Source organism: Ranitomeya variabilis, chromosome 2 (genome assembly GCF_051348905.1).
Source record: "Ranitomeya variabilis isolate aRanVar5 chromosome 2, aRanVar5.hap1, whole genome shotgun sequence".
Classification (NCBI taxonomy): domain Eukaryota; kingdom Metazoa; phylum Chordata; class Amphibia; order Anura; family Dendrobatidae; genus Ranitomeya; species Ranitomeya variabilis.
The window spans coordinates 49,009,220-49,030,339 of record NC_135233.1 but is presented as its reverse complement, the minus strand read 5'-3'; the positions used below and the strand labels follow the sequence as shown (position 1 = coordinate 49,030,339).

General features: G+C 46.5%; 2 protein-coding genes across 4 annotated transcripts in view; one reads left to right on the top strand and one right to left on the bottom strand.

Annotated features, from left to right (window-relative positions):
- ABCG5 (ATP binding cassette subfamily G member 5) overlaps positions 1-3,817 on the top strand; it is a 43,540-nt gene extending 39,723 nt beyond the window's left edge. For both annotated transcript variants that reach the window (XM_077282389.1, XM_077282388.1), the window contains 2 exons: positions 640-752; positions 3,627-3,817. In XM_077282389.1, the coding sequence (XP_077138504.1) occupies positions 640-752; positions 3,627-3,817 (304 nt within the window). The remainder of the gene's footprint in view (positions 1-639; positions 753-3,626) is intronic.
- DYNC2LI1 (dynein cytoplasmic 2 light intermediate chain 1) overlaps positions 3,755-21,120 on the bottom strand; it is a 36,961-nt gene continuing 19,595 nt past the window's right edge. For both annotated transcript variants that reach the window (XM_077282390.1, XM_077282391.1), the window contains exons 11-14: positions 20,830-20,927; positions 15,194-15,286; positions 6,312-6,405; positions 3,755-3,891 (exon numbers count right to left, since the gene is read on the bottom strand). In XM_077282390.1, the coding sequence (XP_077138505.1) occupies positions 6,334-6,405; positions 15,194-15,286; positions 20,830-20,927 (263 nt within the window). In that variant the 3' untranslated portion in view covers positions 3,755-3,891; positions 6,312-6,333. The remainder of the gene's footprint in view (positions 3,892-6,311; positions 6,406-15,193; positions 15,287-20,829; positions 20,928-21,120) is intronic.

The following is a 21,120-nucleotide window of genomic DNA, read 5'->3' as shown; positions in this document are numbered from 1 at the left end:
ATCTGTAATTGCAAACAAAGTTTAATTTGCATTTCACAGCATGAAATATGTAAAAATCATACAATTTGATTTTCTAGATTTTTTTTTAGATTCTGTCTCTTACAGTCTCTGTCTCTGCAATGACAATTACAGATCTCTCCATTCTTTGTAGATGGGAAACCTTGCAAAATCAGCAGTGTATCAAATAATTCTTTTTGCCACTGTAGGTCCCTCACAGTTACTTCTAAATTAAATAAATGCTGGAAATGTCCTTTAAAAAATGAGAAATTGGTGCTAATCATTTAAAGGGAGTCTGTCACCCCCAAATTTAATCTAAGCATATATTCATATTGGGAACTTCGCCTGTAAACAAGTCACACCTTTACTGTGTAGATCAGTCCCTCTGTTGTGCAATAAACTGTGCCCTTGTGCTCATACTATCCTAAATGTATTTCTAACCTAAAGTACAATGTGTCACGAAAAAAACATTCTCGGTATCACTGGGATATGCAGAGGCCTTCCAGAGTAATTACAACATAAAGTGACATATCAGATTTGAACAATTGGGCCTGGTCAGAAACACCAATACAGGCTGTGGTGCAAAGGGGTTAATAATACCCAAAATGAAGAGAAAATCCTTACTGTACATATTTATTTCAGGAGTTTACAAGAAATGCCTCGGGTGTTCCAGCTCCTAAGCTATATCACCTACCAGAGATATTCATGTGAACTTATGGTGGTGAATGAGTTCCAAGACTTGGAGTTCACTTGCGGTGAGTTATAGTAAATTGTATAGGTTCTTATTGATAATAAATATACAGTTAGGTCCATATATATTTGGACAGAGACAACATTTTTCTAATTTTGGTTATAGACATTACCACAATGAATTTTAAACAAAACAATTCAGATGCAGTTGAAGTTCAGACTTTCAGCTTTCATTTGAGGGTATCCACATTAAAATTGGATGAAGCGTTTAGGAATTTCAGTTCCTTAACATGTGCCACCCTGATTTTAAAGAGTCCAAAAGTAATTGGACAGATTCAATAATTTTAAATAAAATGTTCATTTTTAGTACTTGGTTGAAAACCCTTCGTTGGGAATGACTGCCTGAAGTCTTGAACTCATGGACATCACCAGACGCTGTGTTTCCTCCTTTTTGATGCTCGGCCAGGCCTTCACTGTGATGGTTTTCAGTTGCTGTTTGTTTGTGGGCCTTACTGTCTGAAGTTTAGTCTTTAACAAGTGAAATGCTGCTCAATTGGGTTGAGATCAGGTGACTGACTTGGCCATTCAAGAATATTCCACTTCTTTGATTTAATAAACTCCTGGGTTGCTTTGTCTTTATGTTTTGGGTCATTGTCCATCTGTAGTATGAAACAACGACCAATCAGTTTGGCTGCATTTGGCTGGATCTGAGCACACGGTATGGCGGCTCTGAAGACCTCAGAATTCATTTGGCTGCTTCTGTCCTGTGTCACATCATCAATAAACATTAGTGACCCAGTGCCACTGGCAGCCATGCATGCCCAAGCCATCACACTGCCTCCGCCGTGTTTTACAGATGATGTGGTATGCTTTGGATCATGAGCTGTACCACGCCTTCACCATACTTTTCTCTTTCCATCATTCTGGTAGAGGTTGATCTTGGTTTCATCTGTCCAAAGAATGTTCTTCCAGAACTGTGCTGGCTTTTTTAGATGTTTTTTAGCCTTTTTCTTCTTGATGCTTATGATTGGCTTGCACTGTGCAGTGAACCCTCTGTATTTACTTTCATGCAGTCTTCTCTTTATGGTAGATTTGGATATTGATACGCCGACCTCCTGGAGAGTGTTGGTCACTTGGTTGGCTGTTGTGAAGGGGTTTCTCTTCACCATGGAGATTATTCTGCGATCATCCACCACTGTTGTCTTCCGTGGGTGCCCAGGTCTTTTTGCATTGATGAGATCACCAGTGCTTTCTTTCTTTCTCAGGATGTACCAAACTGTAGATTTTGCCACTCCTAATATTGTAGCAATTTCCCGGATGGGTTTTTTCTGTTTTCGCAGCTTAAGGATGGCTTGATTCACCTGCATGGAGAGCTCCTTTGACCGCATGTTTCCTTCACAGCAAACCCTTCCAAATGCAAGCACCACACCTCAAATCAACTCCAGGCCTTTTATCTGCTTAATTGAGAATGACATAACGAAGGGATTGCCCACACCTGTCCATGAAATAGCCTTGGAGTCAATTGTCCAATTACTTTTGGTCCCTTTAAAAACAGGGTGGCACAGGTTAAGGAGCTGAAACTCCTAAACCCTTCATCCAATTTTAATGTGGATACCCTCAAATGAAAGCTGAAAGTCTGAACTTCAACTGCATCTGAATTGTTTTGTTTAAAATTCATTGTGGTAATGTCTATAACCAAAATTAGAAAAATGTTGTCTCTGTCCAAATATATATGGACCTAACTGTATGTATCAAGAGATAGGAAGTAAATATGTATTATGTACAGACTGAATCTCTCTGGTCAGTCGCTTTACTTATAGAGATGGAAAGACTATGAGGATAATGAGGGTTCTGATGGAGGACTGATGTGTCTCCATCAACAGGAGCCATTTGGCTTTCGATGGTAATATTGTCCATAACATGTTGGACATAATGTTACTTACACTCTTCTGGGAAGGTTGTCTATAAGATTTTGGAGGTGTCTGTGGAATTTTTGCTCATTCATCCAGAAGAGCACTTGTGAGGCCAAACACTGATGTTGGAGGAGAATCTCCATTCTAGTTCATCCCATGGTGTTGGATGGGGTTGAGATCCGAGCTCTATGCGGTCATTTATGTTCTTCTACATCAAACTCCTCCAGTCATGCCTTTCTGGACTTTGTGCATTGGGCATAGTCATAGGGAACAAAAAAAATGGTCTTCCCCAAACTGTTTCCCCAAACTGTTGGAAGATACAATTGTCCAAAATGTCTTTGGAAGTTTAAACTATGAAAATTTACCTTCACCGGAAAAAGGGACTGTGGCCGACCCTTGAGAAATGATCCCATAGTATTATCCCTCCTCTACCAAGCTTTACAGCTGGCATAAGGCGGTCAGGCAGATAACGTTCTCCTGGCATTAACCAAGACGAAACTCATCTATCAGATGCCTGATAAAGAAATCCAGTGATGGTGGCTTTACACCACTACATCTGACACTTGGCATTGTGCTTGGTGATGTAAGGCTGAATGCTGCTCTTTGGACATGAAGCTCCCGGCAGGGGCACAGTGTTTGTGCTGATGTTACTACCAGAGGAGGTTTGGACTTATCAGTTATGGAATCAGCAGAACATTGATGACTTTTCTGGCCTCTGCCCATGACTTGTTACACCGGTGGCTCCTATTAGAGGATCGCGCTGGTATCAGGGAGCTCTTTAGTCGACGGCATTAGTATAGGTAAACGGCATGGTGGGGGGGGACCGGACATTATACATCGGGGGCAATGGGGCTGAAAGAAAAACCTAAAATCAATGACCCAATACTTCTGTCCTTATAGTGTTTAATAACCAGCAGATAAAAGATAAATGGTTGATTAGATACTTTAGTTTCAGGACACACTGACTGCAGTAATCTATTGAAGAACATTTCTCAGTTATTATTCTGTAATATTTCTTTTCCACAGGAGGAGCAAACAATACAGAACCCAACAGTCACTGTCCGTTCACTAATGGCAATGATTTCATTGAGAGCACGTACCCGGGAGCTCCTTCCAGAATCACGTTTGACTTTCTCATGCTCTACGCCTTTGTTCCTGCGATGGTCATTGGCTGCATAATATGTTTCAAAATAAGAGACATTTTGGTTCGTAGATAGGCCTCTGTGGGCAAATCGCTGGGATTGTGATCGTGCTACATTTCATTACTGCTGCTAATAAAGGAACGCTGAACCTAGAAATGAATGAGAAAGGTGAACAAAAAGATAAATTTGGCTATGTGTCAATCAGTACACACGGTAACGGTCTACAAATCTCCCATTTTTAATGGTGTAGAGTTTAGTTTTCCAGTCCTCCTAAAGCAGTAAGGGCAGAGGGAGAGGCTCCTGCTGCAGCCAAGGCAAAGGGAAAGGTTCCTGCTGCAGCCAGGGCAGAGGGAAAGGTTCCTGCTGCAGCCAGGGCAGAGGGAGAGGCTCCTGCTGCATCCAGGGCAGAGGGAGAGACTCCTGCTGCATCCAGGGCAGAGGGAGAGGCTCCTGCTGCATCCAGGGCAGAGGGAGAGGCTCCTGCTGCATCCAGGGCAGAGGGAGAGACTCCTGCTGCATCCAGGGCAGAGGGAAAGGTTCCTGCTGCAGCCAGGGCAGAGGGAGAGGTTCCTGCTGCAGCCAGGGCAGAGAGAGAGGCTCCTGCTGCAGCCAGGGCAGAGGGAAAGGCTTGTGCTGCAGTCAGGGCAGAGGGAGAGGCTCCTGCTGCAGCCAGGGCAGAGGGAGAGGCTCCTGCTGCAGCCAAGGCAAAGGCTCCTGCTGCAGCCAGGGCAGAGGGAGAGGTTTCTGCTGCAGCCATGGCAGAGGGAAAGGCTCCTGCTGCAGCCAGGGAAGAGGGAGAGGCTCCTGCTGTAGCCAGGGAAGAGGGAGAGGCTCCTGCTGTAGCCAGGGAAGAGGGAGAGGCTCCTGCTGTAGCCAGGGAAGAGGGAGAGGCTCCTGCTGTAGCCAGGGCAGAGGGAGAGGCTCCTGCTGCAGCCAGGGCAGAGGGACTGCAAATGCAGGTAAGTGTTAGGATGCAGAGCAAACTGAAGCCTCTGGAGAGGAGAAGAGGGAGAAGTAAGGAGCATGCAGCGCAATGAGAACGCAAACAGATCAAGCTGCAGCTTCTAGCAAACTTTGGTGCTGAATTCACAGCCACACAGCTCAGTACTGCTCTATAATGTCCTCCATACTTCTGCTTCTATCTATGTGCTACACAGAGACAGGGGAGCAGGAATCCGTCATGTCTGTGTGTGCTGTGAACGAGAGGCATCAATGCAGCTAGCCTCCGCTCACTAACGCCACCACTAAATTAGAGAGAATCTGCAGAGGGTAAAACTAGTGAAAATGCCAGATAAAAGTCATGTTGGAACCAGAAACCGTGCTATATAGTAAAGCCTTGGTCTAATTCTACAATGTGCTGCCATCCCAGGAGAAAAGTTTTACAGCACTGACATTTCACTTTGTGGCAAACCATCATGTGCACTTTCCAAAGTTAGGCTGTGTGCACACCTTGCGGATTTTTCGGGGTTTTTTCGCTATAAAAACGCATACAAAAATGCATACATTATGCATCCCATCATTTAGAATGTATTCCGCAATTTTTGTGCACATGATGCTTTTTTTAGGCGAAAAAAACGATCGCGGTAAAAAACGCAGCATCTTCATTAATTTTGCGGATTTTTGCAGATTTCCCACTATCATTGCATTGGGAAATCTTCGGAAAATATGCAAAAAACCCGCACAAAAAAACGCATGCAGATTTCTTGCAGAAAATGTCCGGTTTTGCTCAGGAAATTTCTGCAAGAAATTCTGAACGTGTGCACATAGCCTAAGGCAGATCATACAATCAGGAATAGATAATGAACAGGCAAATCCTTGCATTAAAATTATTTTTTTTTACATGCCAATAACTATATAAAAAGAGGACACTCCCTGTTTTCTAGAGATCACTTTTCAGCTTGTGCTGTGTACACTCGGAGGCAGAATCAGCAGCCATCTTTATTGTATGAAAAGGTGTTAGAAGTGAAGCAAGTCTCTGAAACTCGGACATCACTGCCCTAATAAATATGTAACAAACAAAAGAACCAAAAATACAATCCAACCAAAGACGATCAATGAATAAAAACAAATAGAAAAAAAACTCTTTAATTAGTAAAATAAACAAGGTGATATATTCCCTTTAAAGGGAGCCTGTCAGGTCTTAAAATGGCATGAACCTGCAGATTACCCTGGATGCTTTCTGAAAGCTCAGCTGCGGGGGTAGATGTATTTTATTCCTCCCAGGAGCCGCCGGCTTTCAGTCATAGAAGCGGGGCTTCAGTCACTACACAGTATTTAGTGGGCGGCGGATGTAACCACGCCCCCGCACTTTGACAGCTCGCTCTCTACTAGCATATCTGTACAGAATTACCATTTTAATAATATTAACCTACAGATTAACCCCATATCTGCAAGTTAATAGCTTTTGGGGACAGTCCAGGTTCCCTCTAAGGATGGGCTCCTATTAAAACTCAATGCGTATTCGACAAAGCAACTTAATCATTATGGTGTTTATACTATTTTATTGTATTTACATGTAAAACATACACGTTTTTATTTGATCACAAATTTATATAAAAAAAATAATAACCTGAACGTAATAAATAATTAATTTATCGTGTGTGGAGTCCGAGACTCATCGATTTCCATGACTTGTCAGCATTCCTTTTGTATTGCTCCAGTTCCTACAAAATAGTAAAATAATATTGTATCCGGAGTTCATTAAACAAGTATTTCACTAACATATTTAGCAGCGCTTTACAGGCAGGAAAAGCAATAAACATCTTAATCAATATTGGAAGTGTTATCACCCATCCGATGGAGTGACATGATATCAGCAAGGGGTCCGAGCGCTGGGATATCCTACAGTCCCTGGAATCGTGCTCTGCAGAGCCCCATCTGAATGGCGGAGTGGTGATTGGACATATGCACCACGGCTCCATTCATGGTCTACGAGAGAGTACACGCTCACCTATTCCCGGCAGTCCCATAGAGAATGAATGGAGCGTTGGTGCATACGGCCAATTGCCGCTCCATTCAGATGGGGCTCTGCAGAGGCCCATTCTCAGGATTGGAGCATAACCCAACAGTCGGACCCCCATTAATCAGCACGTCATCACCTATCCACAGGGTAAGGCATAATCCATATACTATATTTTCTAAAAGGAACAGTTTGCTTTCTAAAGGACAACTGACTACAGATAATCTCCTGTTGTAGAAAAATCAGCAAGGAAGGAGTCTAAGTAAAAAGCCGCACCACCAACATTCTGCCAGCCAAACATGAAAGAAACTGGAAGGAACTTAAAGGGGTTGTCCACTAAAAATGTTTCAAATATGGACTCCTGGAGGTGTTAAAATAAAAAAAATAAAAAAATGAACCTACTAGACCCATGCTGCTCCTCACTACGGCTACTATTGTCCTGAAGCTCTATTGGCTTCTGCTTCCGGTTGGAGCGTCGGGTGACTGCTGCAGCCAATCAATAGCTGCGGATTAGCTGCAGTGGTCATGTTATGTCTGAATCAAAATAAAGAAAGACTCAAGAGCCAGTTTGTTCTGGCTCAGATGGACGACCGCTGCTGGAAAACAGAAGTCAATGTTTGGCTGCACCGGTCACCAGACTGCCCCAACTGAGAGATGAAGAGGGCGGAAGAGTACACAAGTACCAGTACAGAGGAGTCGTGGGAGTCCACTAAGTGAACATGGTTGTCTTTATTATTTTAGAACTGCCATGATCCCATTTTTATAACATTTTCAATAGAGGAAAGCACAAAAATTTAGAGGACCGTGGTTGAGCGGACGGGTCAATATTCCGTGACCACCGGATATGAGCCCTGTGATCCGCCTCCTACCTGCGGACATCTGCAGCGCCTCTCTGATAAGCTGGCCTGGCGCCATGTCACACAATAGTAAAGAGGAGCCGTGGACTCCAGCATGTAGGAGGTTTGCAGGGGTCCCGTTTAGTGGCCACCGAAAACCAGAATCCTGCAATTCGATATGCTCAACTCTAGTTTTTAGTAGCGGGTAGCCCCAAGTTCTCTGCAATATTCCTACAATACTGTTTGTTTCAGGAATATTAATAAAATCCCACAGACTCACAATCACTGTGGGTTCATTTATCTCTGGTTTACTTCATTTGTCAATTTCTAGGGTCACTGTCCCTTTAAAATGACATGAAAAATGTATTTTTACTCTTTATTACTGAGGGTAATGTGGATCTCAGTAAAGGACAGCAGTAGTCCACCGCTGAAGATACCGTCATATCTACTGAGATAAGATAATCGTACAATATTCACGCCCAGAATGACATATCAGCATGAAACCCAAGAATAGGTCTAAGGAGTGCCAGAGATGCCTGGAAGAGCGGCCATGACAGAGCAAAGGGCAGCAACCCGGGAATTACCAGTGAGAGGTCACATCTACCGCCAATATACGACGTGTGGTGTCCAAGAGGCAGAGCTCACGGCTTAAGGAAAGGACCTCGGGACCGGTAGAGGGGCACTTTACGGCTATTAACCTTGTCGTGAAAAAAATTCCCTATGGGATGAAATAATAAAAAAATCTGAACTGCGGCATTGTTTGTTTTTTTTGGCTTTACAGCAATGTGTTTTTATTGCGCCCATTTTGAGAGAGTGGGATTGTCCGCAGACTTGTGAATCCTCACTGTATGCACAGTGCGCACTGTCAGGATTTTCAGGTGCCGAGGCGGTCATGTGACCACATGCTTGCGATATGCACATTTCTGGCCACATTCCGACTAGACGTGCACGGCGTCGCTCAGTTTACCTGTATCAGACACAACCATGAATGTCAGGTTGGATCGTTTAGTTTTTTTTCATTTTCTGGGGGGTGGGTGGGGGTGATGTGCAGTGTCTAAAAACAGAAATTCTGACATTGCAATTATTTGTTTCTTTATAGCTTCACTATTTTGGTATTTTCGTAGATAGGATTTTTGTGGATTTGATGATACCAAGTGTTTATTTCTCTAATTTTCTTTCTTTTTATTTTTGTACCGGTTAAAATGGATTGATTTAAACTCTTATCGTTTTAGTTTTATATTTTTTTGTTTTAATATTTTAAAAACCTTTTTATTTATTTTTACTTATCGTAGAGGAATTTAACCTGCAATTTTCCAATCACTTACACTATATACTGAAGTACTGCAGTATACAGTAAAATGATCTCCTAGGAATCCCAGCCACTCACAGGAGCACAAAGGTCCTGGTGATTGGGGCCTTTACTGGTGGTAGCGTCACAGCGGTAGTGGGTGACCCGTCTCGGATTGCAATACTTAGGTGACGCTGTCAGAGATTGTCAGGGGGCTTTTAAGGGATTATTTGAGCTAGATCTGATCACTGCTGGCAGAAGCAGGCGCAATCTGTATGACACAGCCAGCATCTGCCTTGTATGAAGCAGGCTCAACTCCCAAGCCCATTCCATACACATGCACCCGAGATCCACTATTTGTATTCAACAGATGTCAGGAAGGTGTTAAAGTTGGTTTACCAAGACTGCAACTATCTAAAGGATAGTTGACGAGCTGGTGCCCACCGGGGTACCACCAATCACAGTAACAGGATCCCCCCTTCAATGGCATAGGGCACAAACATGTGCGCTGCCGCTTTATACATAATCTATGAAACTGACAGAGGCAACCAAGAACAGAGCTTAGCTATCTGTGCCAATCCTCCAGACTTTACATGAAGAGGGAGTGTGCACTCAGGGGACTCAGGACCCCCGTACTCGCGATTGCTGGTAGTGTCTGCACTGAGACCTACGGTGTTAAGTTGCTCTGTGCGAGTAATTTTCACCAAAATTAAACACCTCAATTTCCATAGACACCTCTCCATTTCTAACCCGTGGGCTTGATGTCACCAGACAATACAAAAGTGATATCAACCCCACAAATGTTACCACACTTGCCACAGCAACAGGGCGAATGGGAAGATACGGGTAAAGCGCCAGAATTGGCGCATCTAATAGATGCGCCTTTTCTGGTAGCCTGCGGGCTGCTATTTTTAGGTTGGAGGGGCCAATATCCATGGCCCCTTACCAGACTGAGAATACCAGCCCACAGCTGTCTGCATTAGTAAGGCTGGTTGTCAAAAATGAGGGGCCCCACAACGGTTTTATAAATTATTTATTTAATTTTCTAAAAATTATTTATTTAAATAATTTAAAAAAAAACATCATGGGGACCCCTCTATTCTTGATAACCAGCATTGCTGACGCTGACAACTGAGGGTTGCAACCCACAGCTATCAGCTTTCCCTGGCTGGTTATCAAAAATACAGGGAAACCCATGCCGAATCTTTTACTTATCTAATATATAATTGCCTAGAATACTACTTCCTGCAATTTGTGCCAACTTCCGTGGCTTTGTCCGGAGCTAATGTCCGGAGCTAATGTCCGGAGCTAATGTCCGGAGATAAGTGACGTCACCAGTGTCCTACACCCAGGCAGAGCACAGGGGCCCCAGGCAGCATATGGGGCCCCAGGCAGAGCACAGTGGCCCCAGGCAGAGCACAGGGGCCCCAGGCAGCATATGGGGCCCCAGGCAGAGCACAGTGGTCCCAGGCAGAGCACAGGGGCCCCAGGCAGCCTATGGGGCCCCAGGCAGAGCACAGTGGCCCCAGGCAGAGCACAGGGGCCCCAGGCAGCATATGGGGCCCCAGGCAGAGCACAGGGGCCCCAGGCAGCATATGGGGCCCCAGGCAGAGCACAGTGGTCCCAGGCAGAGCACAGGGGCCCCAGGCAGCCTATGGGGCCCCAGGCAGAGCACAGTGGCCCCAGGCAGAGCACAGGGGCCCCAGGCAGAGCACAGTGGCCCCAGGCAGAGCACAGGGGCCCCAGGCAGAACATGGGGCAACAGGCAGAGCACAGGGGCCCCAGGCAGAGCACAGGGGCCCCAGGCAGCATATGGGGCCCCAGGCAGAGCACAGGGGCCCCAGGCAGCATATGGGGCCCCAGGCAGAGCACAGGGGCCCCAGGCAGCATATGGGGCCCCAGGCAGAGCACAGTGGCCCCAGGCAGAGCACAGGGGCCCCAGGCAGAACATGGGGGCCCCAGGCAGCATATGGGGCCCCAGGCAGAGCACAGGGGCCCCAGGCAGCATATGGGGCCCCAGGCAGCATATGGGGCCCCAGGCAGAGCACAGTGGCCCCAGGCAGCATATGGGGCCCCAGGCAGAGCACAGTGGCCCCAGGCAGAGCACAGGGGCCCCAGGCAGCATATGGGGCCCCAGGCAGAGCACAGTGGTCCCAGGCAGAGCACAGGGGCCCCAGGCAGCTTATGGGGCCCCAGGCAGAGCACAGTGGCCCCAGGCAGAACATGGGGCCCCAGGCAGAGCACAGTGGCCCCAGGCAGAGCACAGGGGCCCCAGGCAGAACATGGGGCCCCAGGCAGAGCACAGGGGCCCCAGGCAGCATATGGGGCCCCAGGCAGAGCACAGGGGCCCCAGGCAGCATATGGGGCCCCAGGCAGAGCACAGGGGCCCCAGGCAGCATATGGGGCCCCAGGCAGAGCACAGTGGCCCCAGGCAGAGCACACACCAAATCGGAGGCCGAGGGGCCCCGCCAACCAAATCGGAGGCCGAGGGGCCCCACCAACCAAATCGGAGGCCGAGGGGCCCCACCAACCAAATCGGAGGCCGAGGGTCCCCACCAACCAAATCGGAGGCCGAGGGTCCCCGCCCACCAAATCGGAGGCCGAGGGTCCCCGCCCACCAAATTGGAGGCCGAGGGTCCCCGCCCACCAAATTGGAGGCCGAGGGTCCCCGCCCACCAAATCGGAGGCCGAGGGGCCCCGCCCACCAAATCGGAGGCCGAGGGTCCCCGCCCACCAAATCGGAGGCCGAGGGTCCCCGCCCACCAAATCGGAGGCCGAGGGTCCCCGCCCACCAAATCGGAGGCCGAGGGGCCCCGCCCACCAAATCGGAGGCCGAGGGGCCCCGCCCACCAAATCGGAGGCCGAGGGGCCCCGCCCACCAAATCGGAGGCCGAGGGTCCCCGCCCACCAAATCGGAGGATAAGGGGCCCCGCCTACCAAATCGGAGGCCGAGGGGCCCCACCAACCAAATCGGAGGCCGAGGAGCCCCGCCCACCAAATCGAAGGCCGAGCGGCCCCGCCCACCAAAGCGGAGGCAGAGGGACCCCGCCCACCAAATCGGAGGCCGTGGGGCCCCGCCAACCAAATCGGAGGCCGAGGGTCCCCGCCCACCAAATTATTCTTACATTTGAATAAATAAAATATATATGGATTCTAGACTCCCGATTCTTTAGAATCGGGCTGCCATTTAGTTTATTTATAACGCAGGTGGCGACTGATGAATACTCCCAATCAGCCGCCGTCTGCTGTCACTGTTATTAGTGGAAACAGGTGTAGGCTGAAGGGAGTAGTAGTCCCATCAGCCGTCGCCTGCTCTAGCTGTTATCAGTTGAATATAGCACTCAACATTCTTCCCTTCTTGCGCTGATTGCAGTTAAAAAACTAACATGTCAATGTATTTTACCCACAAACACACGGTCTGTGGAAACACACTGACATGTGCACAGACCCAGCTGAACTGGTGAAAAGCAAACGTGGTTGACCTTATCAATACCAAGATTAATGGAGGTAACTTCTAAGCTGGGTGCCATGGAAATGATAAACTTAGAACTACCAGTAGGAATGGAGATTGGGGACCCAACATTTATGACGGATCCTGTTGATATGCCTCCAATGGCTGTTTTGAGACTTCTGTAAAGGTGCCCGTACACATTAGAAAGCTGTCAAAAGATCATTCATCCTCTATGTCCTCGGCTCGGCTGAGCGCCGTGCTCTTTATTATAGAGGAGTCTGGCACCGTCTTATCTCGACCCGAACAAAAGGATCAGGCACTGAAATTCAACAGGCGGATCCTTCTCTCCTCCGACATGATCTATTGGGGGAGAGCCGATAGGCCACCATACACATTAGACTGTTGCCCAATCCTGCCAATCTTCATGGGTTTGCCTGACTTTTATCTAATGTGTAAAGGGGCCGTAAGACGAGCTTTTGGCCGAGCGCATGTGTGGCCCACAGCTATCTCTCCCGGCTCCTCCATACACGGGAACACTCGGCCGAGCACTTATGTGGTCAATGGTCGGCAGATCCCACTGAATTCGACAGGTTTGACCAATTTTAACCTGATGTGTACAGGGGCCTTAGTTCTGCAGAAAGGCCGAGTAAAACACATGATAACAGAATCCACTCCATAGACAGATAACTCTGGGCCACTGTGACCTCAATATACAGTGTTATTATGTGCCGAGACGATAAACATTCTCCAAATGTAACTGATAAGTAATTAAGCATTGATAAGCTGACGTACAAGTCTCGAGGTTATTCTCGGCCAAATGCTCAACTTACCAGTGAAAAATACAACTTTTTACATGTACAAACCCCGAATACAGCCTCGATGTGTACAGCATGTGTGGTCTATTGTATGGTGCACATCATGGGATTTTCTGCCGGGGGCTAGCGCGCCCCTCTGGCTTCCAAGCTGAAACATTTAGGAGCCAATTATATGTTACAAAGCGAACAAATTTACACAAATAATTTTGGCTCCTCTCTGAAGCTGCTCTCTCGGTACATTTCCAGGTGCATCAGAGAAGCGAGGGGCAGCCACAGAGACAGGGAGAATCCCAGGTGGAGAGCGCCAGCGCTGTGTGTGCACGGCCAGGCTCAGGCGGTGTCAGTGTGCATGCGCAGGCACACAGGTTGGGTTCAGGCAACGCTCACTCTGTGCAAGCGGGCAGTGCCAATCAGAAGTGAGGGTCCTCAAAAAGAACATTGAGAGGCGTAATGGTGCACTGAGCGTATTGCCAAACCAACAAACCACCACAGCCCCCTATTTTGGATTTGAAAAGTTATTCTCTCAAGCACTGACCCCATAAAATGTACAGTGGTAGTCTCATTCTTATAGGCGCTAAGTCCTTTATATCACTGAACAGCTGGTTTAACAGACTTTTTTGGGCTGATTAAAAAAAATGATAAAAGTTCTATACCGACGTATTAGTACTGACTTGTCAAATCGTATTTCTAGGTCATTTTTTACTATACTATGTATGCAGTAAAAAGGAGACCTAAAAACAAAGGTGGAATCGCGCTTCACCATTTTACCGCTATTGATTGAGGAAGCCTCTGTGAGCAGCGATACCCGTGGGGTGTTCTTCTCTAATACCTTCCTGCCTTCTATGCTCTCCTCATAGAGTACACGTCACATGCTTTTCTTGCAGCTTTCTAGCATTTCTTACATTTGGTCAGGATAACTTTCACCTATTTTACCTGTGCTTCTATTCCTCTATTGTCTACTTGGTTGGGGTGCAGCCATTTTTGGTTGATACTCCTTGACTTCAGTCCTTTGACTTGTCTTCAGGCCCTTTTTAAGTGTTTTTAGGATACGATCTGGCCTGTTATTTATGATTAATCAAATTAATTTATTTTATGGCTAAGGATACTTTTTTTTGCTGGTTACATACACACACTACCTTTTCTTTCTCTTTCATGATACTTTATTTTAGTGGTGTGCAGTCATTTAGATTAAAGGGGTTGTTCCCTTTCAGACGATATTCTACCCCGGCTTCAGTTTGTTTAAACATAACAAACTTTTCTTGGCTCACCTTCTCTGGGTCCAATGACGAGTCTCTGCCGCTGCTCCCGGTGTACGGCGCTGGCTAAGGCGATGACGCCATTTCAACAGGGTGGCAGCCAATTAGTGAACTCTATCTACATGGGCAAAGCCTGACTTTCTGCAGTGCCGCAGTCAATGCCAGACACCGGGACCAGTGGCGGAGGCTCGACGGTGGACTCAAGGAAGATTTATATAGTAATAAATTGCAGCCGGGGCAAAATACTGTCTAAAAGCGAACAACTCCTTAAGTCATTGCCTGCCTACTTTTCTTCAATTTTCTGTTTCTGAAAATGATTCAATATTTGAGATGGGGTGCCACATACAGTAGATAGCTGTCAGTTGAACGATGGTACGTCCGATCTCTCCCAACTCCTCCATACACAGGAGCGACGTTTGTTCCTGTGTTCTCTATGAGAGATCCTCTGGGGGCGACACAGAGAACAAAAGGATCAGCGGTCCAAAATCAGACATGCCAGATCCTTATCTGTCAGGGAAGAGTCGGTACATATTATACTGTCGATATCGGCACGTTTGGCCGCCAAAACACTCACACCCTACCAAGACCAATGTTAGTCATGAGGTCAGGACAGATACATAAGATGTCGCTTAGGTCAAGGTGACATTACTTGGAAGGGATGAAGAAAAACAGCTTTCTCCGTGTTCCAGAAATTATCTTCGCCATATAACTTACCTTTGTATGGTATTACACAACAAAAGTATTGCTGATAAGCCGGCACAGACGCTAAAAAGAACAGCTGGTTAAATCCCAGTATGTGACCTGCAGTAACCCAGCAGGAGACGTCTACTAGTGACACACACATACCTGATCCTTCACAGCTCGCGTGGCATCAACCTCCCTTTCCGCATATTGGGCGTCTTTCGTTGGGTCCTTCATATCTTTGGAGTCATTTTTATTCTAATAAAAGACAACAAGATCATATTTTACATTTTAGAATTAATTAACCCCTTCCCAAATAGGCGATTCTCCATTTTTCTGTTTTTTTTCCTCCCCTTTTTCCATCAAGAGCCATAACTTTTTTTTTATTCATCTTTCCATAGATGTAGCAGGGCTTGTTTTGTTGTAGTTATGAATTACATTGTTCTTTTTACCACATATTGTACTGAAAAATGGTGAAAAAACTCCAAGTGTGGTGAAATAATAATAAAAAAATATTTTTTTCCATGAAATTCAGAAAAAACAAAACAAAAAAGAAAACAACAACAAAGTTTTGGTTTGTGTCAGCATTTTCTGAGACCTATAGTGTTTTCTCTTTTTTTCCATTGATAAATGTGTGAAGACTTATTTTTATTCCATGGTGAGAATAAGTTTTTATTGGCAGCATTTCTTTATTGCTTTTTACTACATTTTTGGGGGAGGTGGGAAAATGAAAAATAATAATTGTTGTGTTTTTACTATTTGGGTAAAAATTATTTTATATTTTGATAGAAAAATATTATAATAATAATTAAGGGGGGTAATCTAATTCTGCTGACATCTATATCAGCAGGTGAGTGGGGCCAGTGATGGCTAATGAATAGTAGAGGCGAGTTTTACCTGCAGCTCATGCATGTGAGCTAGCGGATATCTGCAGATGTGACGCCACTGACGTGATAGGGAAGCAAGCAGTGCCCCAGCGATCCTGGGATCAGGGTTCTAGAAACCAGGAATCCGGCTCTGCAGAACCCCAGCAATCCCAAGGTCAGGGCTCTGGAACCAAAGCTAGGAATCCGACTCTGCAGAGCCCCAGCAATCCCGAGGTCAGGGCTCTAGAACCCAGGAATCCGGCTCTACAGAGCCCCAGCAATCCCGAGGTCAGGGCACTGGAACCGAACCTAGGAATCTGAGTCTGCATAACCCCAGCAATTCCGAGGTCAGGGCTCTAGAACCTAATAATCCGTCTCTGCAGAACCCCAGCAATCTCGAGGTCAGGGCTCTAGAGCCCAAGAATCCGGCTCTGCAGAACCCCAGCAATCCTGGGATCTGGGCTCTAGAAACCAGGAATCCGGCTCTGCAGAACCCCAGCAATCCCAAGGTCAGGGCACTGGAACCTAACCTAGGAATCTGAGTCTGCAGAACCCCAGCAATTCCGAGGTCAGGGCTCTAGAACCCAATAATCCGTCTCTGCAGAACCCCAGCAATCTCGAGGTCAGGGCTCTAGAGCCCAAGAATCCGGCTCTGCAGAACCCCAGCAATCCCAAGGTCAGGGCTCTGGAACCGAAGCTAGGAATCTGACTCTGCAGAGCCCCAGCGATCCTGAGATCAGGGCTCTAGAACCCAGGAACCCAGCTCTGCAGAGCCCCAGCAATCCCAAGATCAGGGTTCTAGAACTCAGGAATACAGCGATCCCGAGATCAAGGCTCTTGAACCCATGAATCCGGATCTGTGGTTATCCACCACATTCAGATCCTTCAGACGGAACCTGAAAACTCATCTCTTCAGGAAAGCCTACAGCCTGCACTGACCCCGCTGCCTCCTCACCACTACCGGAGCTACCGCCTCACCAACACCGGAGCTCCTGCAACCCCCAACCTACTGTCTCCTTCCCCATAATCCTGCAGAATGTAAGCCCGCAAGGGCAGGGTCCTCGCCCCTCTGTATCAGTCTGTCATTGTTAGGTTTTTTTTTACTGTAATGATATCTGTAACTTGTATGTAACCCCTTCTCATGTACAGCACCATGGAATCAATGGTGCTTTATAAATAAATAATAATAATAATAATCTGCAGAGCCCCGTCCAGAATGAAGCTGAGATGAGCATGCTCGACCTCCACTCATTCATTGTCTATGGGATGTTAGAAATAGCCAGGCGCCATACTCGGCTTTCTCTGGCTCTGTGTGTTTGTATCGTAATGCCCCCTATATACTTTACATATATAGGCCGACCGTTCAGCCGCACACAGGAACGCTCCTTCTGCTAAATGCTCCTGTGTTCTGTATGAGAAGGCCGCTGCCAGACATCTATGGCGGCAGCTTATCTCAAGGGAACAAAAGGATTGGTAGTCTGAAATCGAACATGCCAAATCCTTGTCCCCCTGACACCATCTGTTGGGATGTTTAGACTGTCGGCTGAACCCGTCAATATCAGAGTGTTTAGTCTACGTTATGCGAAGGTGTATGGGGGACTTAAGACATATAAATGAATCTCCTAATTTACCTGAATGTAATATTCTGCTTTTTATGTCAAATCCACTATGCACTGTAGTACAGGTAACTCGGGGTCATTGACCTCTATATACAGAGTCTTATCACGTACGTGGATAATAAACCCTCTGCAAAAGTTACTGATAAGTTATGGCTTCTATAACGCTCTTTACGGTGCGGTTGGTAGGTCTGATGACAATAGGTAGGGCATATCGCTTGGGTTGTGCTCTGCGTTCAGGGAATTGTGTTGTAGGTACCTGATCATTTCAGCTGTCACTTACAATTACAGTATATACTCGTGTATAAGCCGAGTTTTTCAGCACTTTTTTGTGCTGAAAAAGCCCCCTCGAGTCATTGTCCCAGTTTACAGCAGGGTAGGGGGAGCGGTGGAGCAGCGGGTGACAGGAGGCAGGAGCCGGACGCTGCGGCTAAAGCTTGTGCCCGCTGCTAAAGATAAATGAATATTCACTGCACTGGCAATGAATATTCATTTATCTTACTGCGTGCACAGTTGCTTCCGCAGCCGCCGGCTTCCAGTGTAACAAAAAAACAAACATCCTACTTACCTTCCATGCGCGCCCTCGCAGCATCTCGCTCCAGTGCCAGCAGCTCCTGCAGCTGAGCAATCACGTGTCCCCGCTCATTAAGATAATGAATATTCACCTCTCTCCACTCCCATAGGCATAGAGAGGTGAATATTCATTACCTTAATGAGCGGGGACACGTTATCGCCCGGCCGCAGGAGATGCTGGAAGCCAGAACGAGATGCTGCGAGGGCGTGCAGGGAAGGTAAGTAGGATTTATTTTGTAATGCTTTTCTCATGGGGGCCATACATATAAGGATGGGGATAAGGAGCCATGCATACAAGGATGGGAATAAGGAGCCACGCATACAAGGATGGGAATAAGGAGCCATGCATACAAGGATGGGGATAAGGAGCCACGCATACAAGGATGGGGATAAGGAGCCATGCATACAAGGATGGGAATAAGGAGCCACGCATACAAGGATGGGAATAAGGAGCCATGCATACAAGGAACCATGCATACAAGGATTGGGATGATGAACCATGCATACCAGAATAGGGAATAGGGGACAATGCATACCCAGCTTATACTTGAGTTAATAAGTTTTACCAGTTTTTCGTGGCAAAATTAGGTGCCTCGGCGTATACTTGGGTCAACTTATACACGAGTATATACGGTAATTTGTATATTACATCCCAAATAAGCCTCTGTTCACATGTCCGATCGGACATTCTGTTTTAGGACCAGCATCAGTTCTGCACACGGAAGTAGAGGTGCTACATTATTATGGGGTCCGCCTGGGCCCTGTTTTTGTAGAACAGAAAAAAAAAAGATCAGCATGCAGAACCATTTCTTCCTATCTATAAAACGGACATCAAGTTTCCCCCCATAATAATCCGTGGGCTCCTCTACTTCTGTTTGCAGACCTGATGCACAGAATCACTAATTCTGTCTGTCTGGTCCTTAAACAGAACAGATGAGCGAAAACGGACATGCGAGCACAGCGTAACAAACCATATCGCAATTATTCACAAGCATTTTCTATATGTCAGCGTTGCTTTGCTGAAATATCACCAGCAGCAGAGTTCGGACGCTGATACGAGTTAAGGTACCTTCACACGAAACGACTTTGTAACGATATCGCTAGCGATCCGTGACGTTGCAGCGTCCTGGCTAGCGATATCGTTTAGTTTGACACGCAGCAGCGATCAGGATCCTGCTGTGATGTCGCTGGTTGCTGAATAAAGTTCAGAACTTTATTTGGTCGTCCGATCGCCGTGTATCGTTGTGTTTGACAGCAAAAGCAACGATACCAGCGATGTTTTACACTGGTAACCAGGGTAAACATCGGGTTACCAAGCGCAGGGCCGCGCTTAGTAACCCGATGTTTACCCTGGTTACCAGCGTAAAAGTAAAAAAAACAAACAGTACATGCTCACCTGCGCGTCTCCCAGCGTCTGCTTCCTGCACTGACTGAGCGCCGGCCCTAAAGTGAAAGTGAAAGCACAGCGGTGACGTCACCGCTGTGCTGTTAGGGCCGGAGCTCAGTCAGTGTCAGGAAGCAGAGGCTGGGGGACGCGCAGGTGAGCATGTACTGTTTGTTTTTTTTACTTTTACGCTGGTAACCAGGGTAAACATCGGGTTACTAAGCGCGGCCCTGCGCTTAGCAACCCGATGTTTACCCTGGTTACCCGGGGACCTCGGCATAGTTGGTCGCTGTAGAGCGGTCTGTGTGACAGCTCTCCAGCGATCAAACAGCGACGCTGCAGCGATCGGCATAGTTGTCGCTATCACTGCAGCGTCGCTTCGTGTGAAGGTACCTTTAGCCTTGAAATAGACACGGTGACCTGAGGTTTATTGCTGTGCACAATTAGGCCCACAATAAATCTAATTACTTTTATTATAGTGTAAAGTTGTAATCAGATTGGTGATCTTTCCACACAAGTGGATGCTCTGCTGCTTCGTTATAAGGCTTTTTCTCATCCCCAGCCCTGGGCGTTTCAAGTACATGGAAAAATTCTAAACATCTGATTTCGGGAACAGGACGAATAATCAAAATATACAAAGAGAATAGAAAACTGGAGTGGGAACATGAAATTGCAATCAATGGGATGCAGTTAAAGGACTGCTTTTAAGCCCTTCCGAAAGCATGATGTAATAGTAAGTCAGGTGGGTCCACATGTATGATAGGGCCAAGTCCACCCCATACCACTGACATTCTGGCTGAGTTATACAGCCAACATCTGCCTGTAACAGCAGTGACCGGAGGGAGCTCTGAGCGCTGCCGTACAACCATACCGCTATTAATCACTAACGGCGGCATTTAAATGGCGTCCCTGCCGATGCATGCACTGCCTTCCATTGCCTCCTCGCAACATGATCATGAGGTGCCAGGGTGGTTATGCTAGGCAGGGGCATGCTGAAGGTCCCCATGGCTGCCGATTTAGTTCTCTTGTGTAGCCCAGCCAGTGGCTTCATAGGAGAACATCATTTTGACTATATTCTCAAAACTGTAGTTTGTCGAAAAAGTGATCAAACGATTGCAGGTTCATGTTCCCTTAGTGAGCTAAAAAATGAAGAAAAAAATTCTATTTTTCGGTCAAACAAAATATACAGTAAATTAGTTACAAGGTATGGGAAACTCCATAAAGAGAAAAAAAACAGAAAACAATATACAAATACAATTGTTTTTTTTTTCTTTACAAATTTGTAAAAAAAAAAAAATGTTTCTTTTGTCATCATTTTCACCAACTTTGGTGTTGCAATTATTGGAGCTCCAACTGCATTACCTCTTGAGGAAACGCTCTCTCATACGTCTTCTTCCAAAGCTCCATGGGTGTTCGGGCGCTAACCTGTCTCAGGTCACCGTCAGAGGCAGGAGGGGTTCCTAGGTAAGATAAAAGTATTGGTAAATTTAACCCTGCTGTTCTGTTTAGATTTCACATACACTTGTACTGTTCCCGGTCATTTTTGACCGTCCTTATAAAATAATCATTTTTAGCTAATCTAAGTGGTTTTTTTAAACAGTTTTTGCACTATTATATTGCTTGTGAAGATGGTTGTTCAAATACCAGAAAAAA